The sequence below is a fragment of the Rutilus rutilus genome, assembly GCF_951802725.1.
Source record: "Rutilus rutilus genome assembly, chromosome: 3".
NCBI lineage: Eukaryota > Metazoa > Chordata > Actinopteri > Cypriniformes > Leuciscidae > Rutilus > Rutilus rutilus.
Window position 1 is genome coordinate 15,481,868 of NC_140211.1, and position 17,060 is coordinate 15,498,927.

Sequence of the window (17,060 nt, forward strand, 5' to 3'; positions counted from 1 at the left end):
GCACAAACTCTATATCTCTATATCAGTAGGTAATGTTTCTGAACTCCCTGAAACGCCTCCATTGTAGTCTTGATTTTTCTGCTGATAACTTACAAAATTCCTTATTTAAATAAGTCTTGCCCAAGTAATATCCAAAAATGGACCAAGGAGTTGTGTTAGAAGTTTGTTGAAAATCTGGGTTATGGTAAGAGGAATGACATTTCCAAAACATGTTCAAAGCGGTTGACCAATCACAACACACCGGTCCAGCCGACCAATCAGAGCACATTGCGCATTTTAGAAGGAGGGGCTTCATAGAGACCAGAACTAAACAAGGGTGTGTTTCCTGTAAAGTGACAACTTCACTTCCATAGTACGATGCATCGTACAACAAGCTAGTTACGACTGTTTCCCGAAACCGTATTGTCGCAAATTGGTCGTTCAACCACGTTGGTTAATGATGTCAGGTACGTGGTGGAGTAATAACTTCTATTAATGAATCTGTTTGAGATTGAATTAATGCTAGATGTTTTGCTATAAATTACGGACATGGCATCTTTCTGAGGACTATGTCTAATTTTTCTCAGTTATTTTGCTGTATTTCCAGATTAAATTTAGGCTTGTTCTTACGTACTAAAGCATGTCCATACATGCGCACTCTTTAAAAACAGAGCTTGACAAACTAAAAGACATAAATTACATTTGTATGTATTCTAAATAAAGGATACAGATTGTACTGAATGTCAGCTTGCTTATTTTGCTCAAGATAAAGATTTATTGAGTCCACATGTCATGCAAACCAAAAACTCTGCTTCTAAACACAGCTCAAGAGCTGTCGTTCCAACCACACAACTTTGCGATGCTGTTTGCGAATGTTCGTTAGAACTATGGTTTCGGGAAACACAGACTCGTTGAACTATGCTGATCACGACAGAACTTGCGAACATCGTTGGCTAACAATGCTTTTGGGAAACGCAACAAAAATGTGTTTTTTGAACAGGGGTGTCTTAACTTTTGCACAGTGGATGCAGCAGACATACGACAATGGTCTAAAATTTGGCTAACAATTAGGCTGAATTGCTTTACACCTTCAGTGAGGAATTTCAGAGCTATAACCGACCTTCCACTTTGATCTGGTTCCTCGAGCAAGAGGGACAATGCATGATGCTGAACTCCTCAGCCTGGTGCATGGAATAGTCCGTACTGGCCACCACGATCCTGTCGCCAAATGTCCAACCCTGAGGTTCGTCCGCTAGCTCCAGAATACTGCAGTTAGACAAGGTGTCTATGGAGATGGAGGCCTGTGGACGCACTGTTGGAGGACACAACACACATATTTACATGCACATATGGTCAATAACTGTCATTCATTCCCTATATAAAGATTTATATGCAGTGTTAGTCTAATCTGATCTGAGATCCATTAAAGATACATGAAATTGTTTCTGCATTTTATACATGACCAGCCAAACACTTGAACAAAGAACTTAAGATCTCGTTTATTTTATTCATTAAATGATTGATAGAAAATTCAAATCAAATTAATCAAGATAGAGACATTAAACAAACATAAAGTCGTTGTGAGCAACAAAGCCACATGACGACACAGCCACATTCCATTGTCTCTACATGCCAACATTAATGAGAGCATTACTTTTAAACTTATGCATTTGACATGTGCTTTCATTCAGGGCAACTTAGTTCATTCAAGAAATACATTTCATATGTGTTTCCTGGTAATCAAACTCATGATCTTGGAGTTCTAGTACATATTTTATGTATTTTTGTCCCTTAAAAGAGGAACTAAATTAATTAAAAGCAATGCATTTTGAAAGTATGATTATTAAAATAAATAAAAAGTATATGCATGCTTCTTTATGCATGAGAAAATGAGTAAATGTAATCAATCAGTTCAAGTAATGGTCACAATCAGTCATAATGTGACAAGAATTCTTTAAAGCCTCTTTTACAGCAAAGACAACCAGATAGATCAGATGGAGAAACTTCCAAGCTATGTGGCAGCATGTTATGAATTATAGAATGGCATATTATCAACTAGCCTGGGTTGAATTTACAGACAGACAATGGTTTAGATTAACACAAAACAATTTCAACCAATAAACAAGATGTACCGAGCCATTTTGGGGAAATAAAACCTTGAAACATGTGACTGAAAAATCCAATACTTCGGGCATTTCTGTGACCTTTGAGTTCTGTTAAAATCATTGACAGGAAGAGCACAAAATGTGACACTTGACAATAAAATGTCAGTTTTGGTGCACTCATGCACTCTAGATTATGTTCAGTGGGAAAAAAAATCAATGTAACAAAATTACAAAATGCGGGAAGTATATTTCTGAAGCTTTTTATCCATTTATTTTTGTCTAAATATAGACTGCAAAGTGCACACTTTATTTGACAAGTGTAAGAGCTGAAGTCGTTTGTAAACAGCTGGCATTTGCCAGAAATTGTCTGACAGTGCTGCCAACAGGTCATCACAATTCACTCTCTTGAGCTCTTGAGGTCATCACAATTCACTTATAAAGGACGTTTATAAGAGTTTTTACAAAAATCTCATTACGTTTGACAGAAATTACTTCTAAAATGAACGTCTTCGTCAATGTTAAACATAGAGCGCAACTCATTTCAGTTGTGTAAACTGACATGTTTATGAAAAAAAGCAGGACATTCGGAGAGAAATGAAATGTAGGACGGGATTTTATACTTTAAGAATAGATTGGTCATTTCCTTTGTAAGGACAGAGCATTTTATTTTAGTCCCAGGCTGTTTTAATATTTAGGGAAATCCTGTCCATACCCAGCTAGGAAAAAATGATAAAAGCACTGATGTTCATTTAGGCCTACTGAATTGGTGTACAGGAACTGTAAATAAATTACTGAATGGCCCTGACCAGGCTACGTTCACATTGTCAGTTTTTGGGATTGACATTGAGAAATGTCCCATTTACACAGCAACTTACAGTGGCATCTTGAATACCGTCTGAACGTGACATATGAACGTGCAATGGGAGTCAAGTCCGTATTCTCTTACCAGTAACCACAGTGTCAGTGACCAAAGTAATATCAAAGCCCATACAACTGAAAAGTCTTGTCACTTTTGACACACAAGAGTCCAATCGAGCTACGAGTTCATCCGTCAAATCTTCATTAACCGACAACAGCTTTTATATCTGGGAGGAGAGCGGAGCAATTGAATCAAGTGTAGCACACAAAACTGACGTACAAAACTGACTGGTGGAGAATAGTGACTAAATCTAAAACCTTAATATCTCGGTCGATATAGGTTAATGAAACCACGCATGAAAACCTGCAACAGACGGCAGACACGCGTTTGTGCAGCGTAGAGCGGCTCTCTCGCACTGTATGTCGTGACAGACCAGTGGCGTGCAGAGGTCTGTGCACGCCACTGCGACAGACTGACAAATGTTGTCCCCTCTGGTTCGGTTCACACAGCACAGGTTTTCGAGAATGCGGTTGTGAGTCCTGAAAAGTGTGAGTTTGGTTATGGAATGCGAATGTCACTCTTGTAAACAATCGAACTGTGTGTGAACGTAACCATGTTAAGGACTCGAATATAGGGCTGACAACCGTATTCTGCTGCGGTGTCTAAGATCCCAAACCCCAAATTAAAAATCAAAAAAAGAGAAATAATGCATCCAAGATGAATCTAAAAATACAAAAGATTTCCATTGACATCATATAGCTGCTTGTAAACGTCGCTAATGAAAATCTCAAGTACAATCCCAAAAATAGCAACTAATCATGGATGTATACAATATTTGATTTTATTAATTTATAACTTCATTTTGTGATTCGATTAACTTGATTTGATCTGCAGGGTCATTGTCATCTATCCTACACACATTTTTTTGCTTCATTAACACATTCCCACCCCCCCATCGCCTTAGTCTCTGATCCAGCTCAAATTAAAACTCAGGGCCCTATTTTGCACCCAGCGCAATTGACTTTGTACACGGACGCATGTATCATTCCTATTTTGCACCCGCGCAAAGCGGACTTTTCCCTCCACAGATGCACGTCGGTTAACTAAGAAATACACTTGCGCTCCCCGGGGCGGTTCAGCGCAAAGAGGAGGCGTGTTCCGGCGCAAACGTTCCCTCATGCTATTTTACAGGTTTAGAAAACCATTGCGCCACTAACCGAAAAAAAAAACAGTTTAAAGTCAGTGGCGCGTTGCGCATGTTATTCATATGCTATTTTAAGGGCGCATGCTTGGCCTTAATCAATGTAGCGTGTGCACAACGCACATACACTTTGATTCTCTCATCTACACACAGACGCAGCAGTTATCATTTTTGCAAATCATACATTATTACAAAAGATAAATAGATAGATAGATAGATAGATAGATAGATAGATAGATAGATAGATAGATAGATAGTTTATTATAAAAGCATACATCTAGCTTACACATTTACCCAAATTATCATACGCCTGTTTAACCGAAGTTAATTTGGGTGTGTTTCTCCATCCCCAACGTCCCTGACGGGAACGTCGGTCTCCTCGGCCTTGAACCGCTCCTGGCGTGCGCCTGGCAAATCCGCCGTTATAATAGGAATCCGCTTTAGAACAAGCGCGCCTGCTCTTAAAGGGAATCTGAGATGTCGCTCTGATTGGTTTATTTCACGTTACGCCCAAACCACACCTATGAATAATGAAGCTACTTCAGACCAACCCCTTTTAGATTTGCGCCAGGCGCAAGAGTCATTTATCCCGCCGGGAAAATAGCAACAGCGCCAAGACCCGCCCACAAAGTTACTTGCGCTTTGCGCTTTGACACTTGCGTTTCATATCGTTAAAATAGGGCCCTCAAAGTTTCACAAATAATTTAAGTCAATAATAATATAATTTATGGCTGTTAAACAGAATAAAACAGATGGATGGGGAATATATATTGATCAAATAAGTGTAGACTTGGTGAGCATTAAATACTAATATTATTTGTCTGATTAGGCTAATGGTAGATGATTTCATTTTTTTGTGTCATTTTTTCACATTTAAATCAGAAAACTCTTATCACCGTTTCTGCTGTACTGAACCTTCTAAAGCTTTAATGCGGATTTCACCTACAGTATGGGACATATACAATTGTTTGGCCAAATGTAACATCATAACCTGTTTGTTGAGATAATGAAAAGCAGCTATGCCATCTGACCCCATACATAGAGAAAGATATGCATACTGCTACCATTCACTTTCACTCTATGCAAAAGAGCAGCGTGAGGTACATTGTTCCTGAAATCTCCAATTGTGTTCCATGAAACAGTTATACGGGTTTGGAGTGACATGAGGGTGAGTAACTGACTGACTGAAAAACATACCAAGCTTGCCGCACAGGAAACGCACACGGTAGTTGTGGCAAATCCCATCCACCTGCTCTTTGTTGAGGCATACAAAGCCATAGTTTCTGTCAAACTTGGAGAAGACTTCTCCTGTCATGTTGGCAGGAACGCCGTCAAGAGTTTCAGCCTGAAGGCAAAGAAGAAAATTTGAAATACAGTGAAACAGTCATCGCTCACATTCAGTACCATTCAAAAGTTTGGGGGCACACTTTCTTTTTTTTATTCAGCAAGAATGCATTAAATTGATCAAAACAAATGTGACATTAAAGTTATTTATAATGAAACAAAATATTTTTATATTTCAAATAAATGCCGTTTCTATTCATCAAAGAATCCAGAAAAAAAAAATCTATCATGGTTTCCACAAAAATATTAAGCAGCACATCTGTTTTCAACTTGATAATAAGAAATGAGCAATGGCAACTGAAAATTCAGCCTCTCCATCACAGAAATATATTACATTTTAAAATATATTTAAATACAGATATAGTAATATTTTACATTTAACTGTTTCTACTGTAGTTTTTATTAAATAAATGCAGCCTTTTTAAAACATCTTACCACAAACTTTCGAACATTAGTGTAATGTGCACAAAAAGATGCCAAAACTGGAATGGCTGTGATTTATTGAAGTACGCACAATATATTAGCCATTGATTTTTAATTAGGCCAATGTTATTGTTTCTGGCTGTTTGATGCCTGATTTGGATTATATTTTTCTATAGTTTTTATTAATACTGACCATCATGGTTATGGGCCATAATATAATACAATATGTGAAAACTCTGTTTCACAGATTATTTAGTAAATCTAGAAGCATTTAGTAAATGTGTAGTAAGCAATACATTAGTCTTCAATTCATCCAAACATATATTTACCTCAATATCAAGAGGGTTACTGCACAGACGCTCTGGAAAAGCTTTGTGGAGGTCGGACAGTTTCTCCCAGTCACCTGACCCCCTCTCGTCATCGCGGTCGAACCATTCTGTCCATTCGGCCTCTAAAAACCACACAAACAGCACTCAGATTAAAACGCAGGAGAACGCTGCCATCCCTCCAGCATTGCCCAACAAACAGGCTCTGTGTAGATATTAGTCTCATTTACATCTTTAATCTTCCTGCTTTGCAATTCTGCCTGTCAAAGCCTATTTATGCAGAGATAATTACAGTTCTCCCTCCCTGTTTTGCCGCCTGCACTGCCAAACCTACAGGGAATTCAGCCTACTTTGGTTGCATTGCATTCAAATCAAACCAAAGACAAAAAAAACAGACACCTATGCCATGCAATCGAAAAGACGTTCCTCCTTCGCTCTCCACTATGATCAGGGCAGAAATCTCAAGTGTTCACGCTGTTCGGGGAATACTTGAAAATGATTAGGAGCTACAACAAATTATAAAGAGCCCTCCAATGCAAAAGAGCTCTCAGAATCCACTCCAAGAGTGTGGTGGAAAATGTACAGTGTATATTAACATGGGGGAAGTGAATTGGTGTCGCATCTTGTATAAATTACCAATGACTTGCAAAATGGTTAGGTGACTGTACTGTCACTTAAAAAATGTGTTATGCACTATGTTTTATGGATTTTTGTTCATGCCTATAGCTTTGAGGCTAATCAATATGCTTTGGTACTCCTAAAAGTTGGCAAAACAAGTTGTCACAAGTTGTTTTGTTGACACATATTTTTTGTCCAATGTTCTCAAGAATGCGAAAGTAGCTGATCGTGACTGTGATGTAAATTAAAGGCTACAAGTTACTTTCTTTTAAAAAAGGGACAAATTCTTAATTTCCCATAAACTAAGGAAAAAAATGACGTAGGATTTACTTTGATATAATTTTCACTCAGAAGCTGCTAGTAAATTTCTAGTAAAAAGAAGAACTTGTCAGTAGCCTTTAGTTGGGTGCATCAACATTTTTGATCCATTGCCAGAAGAAAAATATATACACTACCGTTCAAAAGTCTAGGTCAGAAATTAATTTGACATTTGAAAGAAATTAATACTTTTATTCACCAAGGAAGCATTCAAATTGACCATTCAAGTGACAGTAAAGACATTTATAAATAAATAAATAAATGCTCAAATAAATGATGTTCTTTTGAACTTCCTCTTCATCAAAGAATCCTGAATTTTTTTTATCACAGTTTCCACCATAAATCAGCATATTAAAATGATTTCTGAAGGATCATGTGACATTGAAGACTGGAATAATGATGCTGAAAATTCACCTTTCCAACACAAGAATAAATTACATTTTAAAATACATATAAAAACGGAAACATTTTTCGAAAACGACTTCTTTCATAAACATAAAACATTTTCTTACCGACCCCAAACTTACAGTAAAACTCAACTTTTAGGAGAGCAATAGCATATCAGTGATCTCAAAGCTAAAAAACACAAAGCTCTTATTTTGATTTCATGGGCCCAAACCTGTTCCTGGAATTCCAGAATAAATTCCGCCCACTTTTCCCCATCTGTGCGTTGTAATCACACGGCAGAACTTTAATTCTACATCTAAATGAGTTCATTCTCTGCCCATAATACGATCTTGCACACTTGTTAACTAAATTATCACTTTGGTGATGAACAAACAGATGGCATCTTCTGAATGGGGATGTTCTTTTGGACTGGTTGAGGATGTAGGTGTAAGTGGTGGGCTGGGAAATTAAGCTGCTGGGACTTGGGGGCGGACAGACAGATGCGTTAACACAGTGTCGAGAATTATGGGATACTGGAAGATCTTTTTACTGGTCAAGATATGAGAGGTGGAGGTGAACCAAATATGGCATTTCAGATCACTGTTAACATCATTCATATTATGGAACACTCTTACAAGATTCATTTTAGCAGCATTATTTCATCTAGGGTGAATTCAGGGTGATTGGGACACTTTTTCCATGTCATCTCATTACTCAAGTCTTCGGTGTCACATGATTCTTCAGAAATCATTCTAATATGCTGATTTTCTGCTCAAGAAACATTTCTTATTATTATCAATGTTAAAACAAGTTGTACTGATTCATATTTTTTTCTTTTACAAGATTCTTTGATGAATAGAAAGTTAAAAAAATCTGAATTTATTTGAAATAGACATCTTTTGTAACATTATAAATGTCTTAACTCTCACTTTTGATAAGGTTTTAATAATGCCCTGCTGGAAAGACTGGCACAGCTGGTCACCAGAACTAGCACCATAGAAACACCACACTGGTCTACGAGATTCACTAGTTGAAGGAATACTTCAACCTATTTCCATGTCATTCTAACCCTGTATTATTCATTCTTCTAGGAAACACAACGGGAGATGTTAGACAGAACATCCGAGCGTTTTTTTTTTTTTTTTTTCATGAATCAAAGTGTGATTTACACTGCCAAGCTGGAAAAAGAACTAAATCTCAACATGAAATCACCATAAAAGTAGTCCATCTGACAAGAGGTTGGACTACAAATAATCATTATCCTTTACTCTGATGTACTGGTTTGATCATTCTCTGTCAAGTTCTATTTTTGTCCATCTGTAAAATACTGTAGCACTTGGTATTTTTAATGTGACACTGACATCTTCTATTGCAGGGAAAATAACTCTTGTTCAGTAGTAGGTTCTTGGCCTTTTCTGCTCTAACAATGTGAAAGAGACTCTTTAATGAGAAATAGCATTTAAATAATTTCTCTCTCCTTAAATCTTCTCTCATCTGTTTTCACAGGGACACTTTAAATTGTCTTTCCCCCATTTTTTCTAAATCTACTAGTATATTTTACTGTGGGAATGTTTTTAAGAGAAACGCATTAGACCAGATACCCCTTTTTAATCTGTCAAAATGATGGAAAGCGTCAGTCAGTCTTCTTAAAATTCAGTAAATGGTGGAACATTTTCAGTTAACGCAACCGCTGCATATAACCATACGCTATAATCCAATCCCAAGTCCTATGAAATCATGTGATTGCTTGTGTTTGAGAAACAGATTGATATTTTGATCTGTCTGATCATTTAAGAGTTTAATAATTTCATAATTTTATGACAGTCCTTTTATGCTGTCCCTACCCTGACATTTTTATGTATCTAAAATATATTTAAAATAAAAAATAAAAAATGAAGATCCGCACATGAAAAAAAAGGCCGAAAAACTGACATGAATGTATTGCCCAGAGGCCACAAATAAGCACACGGCACTGATGAAGGGTTGCACCTTTTGGACTTTGTTTGTGCCCTCTTGTCAATAAATTTATGTGAGCTTTTTGTGTGCTGATCTTCATTTTTTCTTTTTTGATTTTGAGCTGCTTTTAGATCTACGCACCACAAGAAGTTTGTTCATATAAAATATATACAATATGTGTGTTATACTTATATATATTTTTTATTTAATATAATTTAAATATTACTTTATAGAATATAAATATAATTTCAACAAATTTAGAATTTTGCATGTCACAGGATTTTTTATTGATGAACTGAAAGTTCAAAAGAACAGCATTTAGTTGAAATAGAAATCTTTTGTAACACTGTAAGTGTCTTTAGCATCCTTGTTTAAAAATATTAATAATTTCTATTAAAAAACATCAAAAAAATCCTGACATTAAAGTTTACATACAAAATATTTCATTTTTAATTGACTATATTACATTTTTATCTGTTCCTCATTTATATTAAAATATCATAATTTCATAAGACTTGAAAAATTCAGTAGCACATCGATTTATGATACTTTTAAGCAGCTTTTCTGCTTATCCTGCTTTCAAAGCTTAACAGTCCTTATGATCTTCTCCTTTTGTCAAGAAAGAATATAACATGAGGGTGAGTAAATGATGAAAACATTTTACAGTTTGAGTGAACTATTTGATTACGTTTTGCTGGTCTCCAGCTAGACCAACACCAAACCGCCATGAACCAACCTGGACCTGAAAAATGAGTCATGGGTGTGTGTTTTGCAGAGGTGGAGAGGTGTGTTTGTACCTTGAACCCACTGACTGATGGTGGTGATGGTGAAATGCTCTCCATAACCTGAGTGAAACACCCGAGAGCTCCTGGCCTCAGACGAAGCCTTGGTTCCTGAACACACAAACACACACCAGCATCAGGAGAGCGAAACGGCTCGCCTTCAAGATATTTCGTTTATGTGCTGCTGTTTGCTTTCCATCACTGAGCAAAGATGTGGGTAAGAAGAGGCTCACCCTGATAGACGGCATGATCTTCGACCGCTGTGGAGGCGTCCCCTTTGACTGTAATAAAACTCCACGGATGCCTGCAGACACACACACACACACACACACACACACAGGAGAAAAAGGACGTATGAGGGATAAATAAGTCTGAGAAGTTGGCCATGAATAAGTTGTCCCTCCTAGACAAACATTCTGACTTTCACTGCTGTAAATGATGTTGACTTAAGATGTGATTGGCGGCTTGTGCTTCTCAGAGAGAACTGGTTAATTATAACGCCAGAGTTTCCCATCAGCCCCTGCTCCATTCTGAGATAAACAACCTGATGACATCATCACCAGCACAATTTTCTACAGCTAGACCAGACTGACGGGCCAAAGAGGTGTTGCTGCACCATCTGTCCAGCAGGAGTGCTCTCTGTGCATACGACGCCCACGATATGTGACGATGCAGAGATTTCGGGAGGAAATCTCACCACAAACCAAAGTCCAATTTTCTGATTTACTAAAATAACACTGGTAGACGCTCTTAAGCTGACCCTACCCCATTAAAATAAAATAAAAAAGTAATTTATTTTATTTTCATATTATATGTATGCAATGTATTTAAGCATTATGTATATATATAATTAATTATTATAATTAATTATAATAAATTAGGACTAAGGCCAGAATACGTTATACAAGTATGCAAACTGAGCATACTTAAAGTGTGCTCTTGCGTTGTTATGGCAGTGCTCACACCTACCCGCTCAATTCACTGTCTGCTTCATACAACACATTAAACTAATCACTAGAATGACAAGCTTGCCATATAAGTGGCAATTTTTTTAAGATACTCAGAGCTTTGTGGGAAGGCACTTAGTAGCAAATAAACCTGCATTGTGCCAATGGCCATTTTCACAGGCCTCCATCATTTTCATATCTAAGAAAGCAGGCACGTAATTATAATGAATTTTGAGTGTAGAGACTGGAGAGGGAAAATAAATGGCATGCAATCTTTAATCAGGATGGCCAAATTCATGTTCAGTTGAACATAACCATTTTGCAGATGTAAAATGTATATATATATTAAAGGCTTCTGTGCTGAGCTATTTTTCCTGATGTGATTAGATTTGTGTGCGGGAAACAAACAAAAAAAATCACATGTAGAACCATTTCTGTATTTGAAGCCTGGTTTTTCATTAAACATTTTAATTACTCCAAAGTTGTTATCTGTCACAGCTATTCTGATATTATTCTCACAGCACAGCTTCACTCATGTAAACAACAATTTTATTTCATCCACCCCAGAGAAAAAAAATATATTGCTTAGAGGTTGCCATTTCATAGTTTATGAGACATAATGGAGCTCTCGGTTCCATTTAAATATCAGCTTTGTTTCCCAATTCCATAGGAGAAAGAAACATTAAACAAGACAATTGTTGACATTCAGAAAGAATATACAGCTATAAATTTCTGTGGATATTTTCATTCCTAATACATAATGATCTGCAGCCCATTTGCAATATTATAGGATTCGTTCTAGTCATTTTCTAGTAATGACTTCATAAATTCATGCAATTTATATTCCATAAACTGAAAAGGCTGCCCAAACCCTGTTCTTGGAGATGGACCATCCCTCAGAATTCAGTTCCAACTCTAATCAAACACACCTGAACCAGCCAATCACACACCACATCCCAAATGCATTATTATCCATACTAAACACTTAACTGCTTGTATTATATACTTTACTCTGGTATAGATTTGCATGGTGTGTCATCGATGCATGCTTTTTAGGATAAAAAAAAAAACACACAACCCTATGTGCAGAAAAAAAAGAATCTGCATTTTTTCACATTGACTTGGCTTGTTGCTCTCTTTTTTTTTTGCTTTCCTTTTTTATTAAAGAGGAACTATTATGCCTTTTTACATTTCTTAATGTTGCTGTTTGAGCATGAAAAAAGGTCACTCCAACAGAAGTTATTCTCTACCTCAGTAAGCACTGTTTCTGAACTCCCTGAAACGCCTCCATCGTAGTCTTGAGTCTTCTTCCGGGAACGTTCACGTCAAAATGTTCCTCAAGTAAATAATTCTATACTCAAAATAAATTGGCGAGGCCTGGTTGAGTTGCGTTAGTAGTGTGTTGAAACTCATGGTTATCGTAAGGGGTGTGACACTTTTTAAACACGCTGGAAGCGGTTGACCAATCACAACACAGTCATCCTGCTGACCAATCAGAGCACATTGCGCTTTTTGGAAGGAGGGGCTTCATAGAGACCAGGGCTGTGTTTCCCAAAAGCATCATCAGCCTAAGTAGATCATAGAGCCATTGCCACCAATGGTCTCTACGATCAACTTAGCTCACAGTACTTTTGAGAAACGCAGCCCAGAACTAAACAGAGCATTACTGACAGACTGAGAAGAGAGGTGCTGCAACAATGTAAAAATTTATGAAAAATTATGTATATTTTGAACATTCAAACATGAAGATTCTAGACCCTAAAAACAAAATCAAGACTTTGTAAAAAGGCATAATGTGGCCTCTTTAAACCCTTTTATATTCTAGGCTATAAAACACTTTGAGTTGCATTTTATGTGTAAAAAGTGCTATAACAGTAAAAATATTATTATTATTATTATTATTATATATGTTTTATGCATTTTCATCAAACGCTCCATAAAACCTTTCTCTAGTCTTCTATTAGAGTTGGAACTAAACTGTGTGCAGAAAGATAGAACTGCAGGATTTGCCACTGATTTAGATGCTATTTCAAGAAACATTTCACTGGTCTCAGACTAGCGATGTGAAGAGGAAGATGTGAATGCATTCAGGCTGATTGACACATGCACACTCAACTAAATCAGACTACCCTAAATTCAGTGTCCAACTAATGCTGAAGAGAACTCTAGACTTGTCATGGATAAGCAGGTATTGATAAGCTGGAAACGGGTCATATTACCGGAAGCCAAGTCGATGGAAGTGCCGACTACCCAGCTTAGTGAGAGCCTTTTTAGCCAGATCCTCCAGGTTGTTGGATCCTTCATCATTAACCACCATGGCCAAGATCTGCCCAGTTTCCACCTCGTCTACATACTGGGCCAGCCGCCTGCTCTCGTCCTTGCTCCTATATGTGTCAAACCTACAAACACACACACACATTTATATACACAAACGTAAAAGTGGGTCACAGACATTAATCATAGACCAGTCAAGGAACGTTACAGAAGCCAGTAAGAATACTGAGCATGAATGATTGTTTTGATGTCTGTGATTCAATAACAGATGCTCGTTTCTTCAATGAAAAATAGATGCTGATCAATTGCCTGCAATAAAGCCAACTTGGATGCGCTGTTTGTTTTGACAGTTGATTTATAATTGCTGTTTTAATTCCAACTGCACATTAAAACCATCAGTTAGTTGGTTTTACATGATGTACTGAAGTAACAACCTCTAATCCATCAAGAAGCAAAAACGCATTTATTAAAAATAAACTTTAAGGGCAGAAAATGTGGAATCATGTCTCACTGACCTATCAGAGTGAAGCACCTCTCCAGTCTTGGGGTTAATGACGTGAATTATGATACCTCTGTTTCCCCAGCTCCTCTCGAAACGGTAACTGTTCTCATTACCCTGCCCAGGATGGAGTGTTTTGTTCAGGAACGTCCATGACAACTTCTTTCCTGAGTGAATTTCTAAGGTTCCTCCAGTTCCAACGCCAATGTATTTACGGCCAAAATAACTGTGTTCAACCTCGCTGTCATCAGACCTTTTTGAAAACAAGAAGAAGAAAAATGACAACTAATCAGACTGTCCCATGTAGGGTTGTGCGTGATTCAGAATTGAATTGAGAATGCCTTTTAAATTCAAATTCAGTTGCAGTTGCGATTCAGATTTGTAATTTTAGTAAAATTAAAGTGCACTGAAATTTTAAGAAATAGAAAAGTAAAGTTTATTTGAAAGTTTACAAAGCCTTTAAGTTTGAAGATTTTATAGGCCGGGCTATCTTAAATGCTTAGATATATTATCAAAGTTCTGTAGTTTTTATTGTGGAGGGCAAAACATATAATGCAATGCAATATAATGATGATTGAGAGATGTACAAACAAATATTCCTCAAAAGCATTATATGTATTATCTTTGTTTGATTTTTCAAAAAAATTGTAAAAAGTAAACCTAAATAATTTCAGTCTAGTAATAGTTCATCTTGATATATTACTGTTTAAAAAACAGTAAAGATTTTACAGAAAATAAATACGTGTACCAATAACCTAAATCATGGCATTTTTACATGCTAAAAAAGTATAAATTATCAATCAGACGACAGAAGGCATGTAGTAGATTGTGTGCAACAGGTTTTTCAACAAAGTTTTGATCACATTGATCATTTAGAAGCCTTAGAAATGTCTGTATCAATTATGATACAATATGTTTATGGGGTTAAAATTAAAGGCTCAAAACAGATCTAACATATTTCTATCTGTTCCTCCAAAATTTCTTTACTCTATAAATGACCTTATGAAGGTCGCAGAAGTCTGATGATTTTTCAAAGATTATATTCATACCTGCCAAAGAGAGAGATGGTGAGGTTGCCTTTGTAAGGGCATTCTGGACTGCCGATGTGAAGTTCGCCCTTGTTCCCTATGAGGATGTGCCTAGCCCGCAGAAAAATGGGTCGATTGGAATCGGCTATCACAAGCTTCCCTAAAAAGAGCAAAATAATCAAGCCAATCCTGATCTCTCACCACTGATTTTCAACCAATGAGCATGCAGGATATTTTCCAACTCCAATTCTAGTTCTAAAAGTAAACAAACACTGCAAAACATGTCTTACTCAGTATGTTTGACTTGATTTCTAGAACAAACACCGCTGACAGGAACATTCTCAGAATTTAAGCAAATGCTCTGGCAAGGTTCTCTCAAATTTATGAACAAATTTATGATTTTTTGTACATTTGGAGTGCTGTCAGTACAGAGAACAACGACAAAAATCGGTGTTGCCTACACCGTGTTATCCTCGTTTTAAAATTTGCACCCTGTTGACTTCAATGGGGCAAGTTTTAAACCTGCTTTTAGCCTCTTAACATCCTTGATGTGTCATTACAAGTGCACAGGTCATGTGAGTGATTCCTTCGGAGTGAACGCGGGTGAATCTGACTGCAGTAGATGTGAAAGAAATATATAAAAAATGATGTTTATTCAGCCAGCGCACATACCTGTATTTACATCCTGTTTTCGGTCGAAGTCCACAGTAATCGATTGTCGAGTTCACGCGCATAGGTTTAGTACCTATGATCACGCGCGTGAACTCGAAAATCGACTACTGTCCACCGATTTTTGTCATTGTTCTCTGTACTGACAGCACTCCAAATGTACAAAAAAATGAGCTCAATGTTAAAATTGACCGGAGTTCTCCTTTTTCAGATTCCACCCTCCCCTTTAGGGCATCTCCAAAGCCAAGCCTTCTAACACAGTAGAGTCTGCAAAGCATCACGAGACGAAAGAAGCCGTTAAACTACCTCATGTCTCAAAGCACTTAACATTACAATAATAATGAACATGAACAACTTAAAGAGCACTGGCCTGTACCATTCGGATGAATGCAATGATTGAACAAACATTTTATGGTCCTACACCTTCCGCAGACAATATATATACTGTATAGGCCTACATACAATACATTTAGACTACTTAACTTAGTGATTGTTATCAGGATACCAGCATCACAAAAATTGTTTCTGGAACAAATCATCTACCCTGCCTTTAAGTTTATTGGTCTGACCCCATTGACAGATGTTTGTTCTTGTTTCAAGCAAAAATTCACTTAATTTGGATAATTGGTTTTGGCTTGCAATCTCGTCATTTTGCCTCTCAAGTAAATGTATCTTGATTTAAGAATGTTTAGGTATTTTACTGAAAAACAAGACAGTAGGTAGTAAGTAAAAAAAAAAAAGTAGTAAAAGAAAGAAATCCATTTTTGCAGTGAATGTTTGCTGGCAGGGAATGTGATGGAATTTCCCCATCAAACACCAGAATATTCCACGCTCGGGGCGATACGTCTGAAATGTGTTTTGATTTAAGCCTGTCACAGCTCATGTCAAGTTTTGCTTTCATCGTGAAGGATGTAAATATTTGTGGCACTTTAATGCTGCGGAGAAGTTTGAAAGAGGTTTTATTAGGAAGTTTTACCTCCGTTGAGGATCTCGATGGAATGGACGGTCGCAGAGGAGGTGAGGACGACTTTACGACCGTAGCCTATGGTGACTCTGTGGGCTTCATTGTGACCGGGGGTCCAGGGTTGTAGACCAGGCAGCTTATCTGGACAAACTGGGAAACATATAGACATTGTAATTAATAGTAATAAGTCACACAGAAGAACTCACAATATGGCTACTTTATAACCATAGTCTATTTTAGACATTCTACTAATTATAAGTAACTGTGAAAATACATATCAATTAACTCTCACTTGAGACTGTTAGGTTAGGGTATAGGTTAGTAGAATAAGTTGACAAGCACTTGCAAAGTTAGTAAGTAGAATGTTTTTTGGGGAGAATC

At 37.0% G+C, this 17,060-nt stretch overlaps 1 protein-coding gene across 1 annotated transcript in view; it reads right to left on the bottom strand.

Moving 5' to 3' along the window:
• cemip (cell migration inducing hyaluronidase 1) overlaps positions 1-17,060 on the bottom strand; it is a 123,113-nt gene that overhangs the window by 40,793 nt on the left and 65,260 nt on the right. The window contains 9 exon segments of the mRNA XM_084405298.1: positions 1,100-1,291; positions 5,342-5,489; positions 6,241-6,362; positions 10,314-10,409; positions 10,532-10,602; positions 13,465-13,644; positions 14,035-14,271; positions 15,068-15,206; positions 16,692-16,829. Of these exon segments, the coding sequence (XP_084261424.1) occupies positions 1,100-1,291; positions 5,342-5,489; positions 6,241-6,362; positions 10,314-10,409; positions 10,532-10,602; positions 13,465-13,644; positions 14,035-14,271; positions 15,068-15,206; positions 16,692-16,829 (1,323 nt within the window).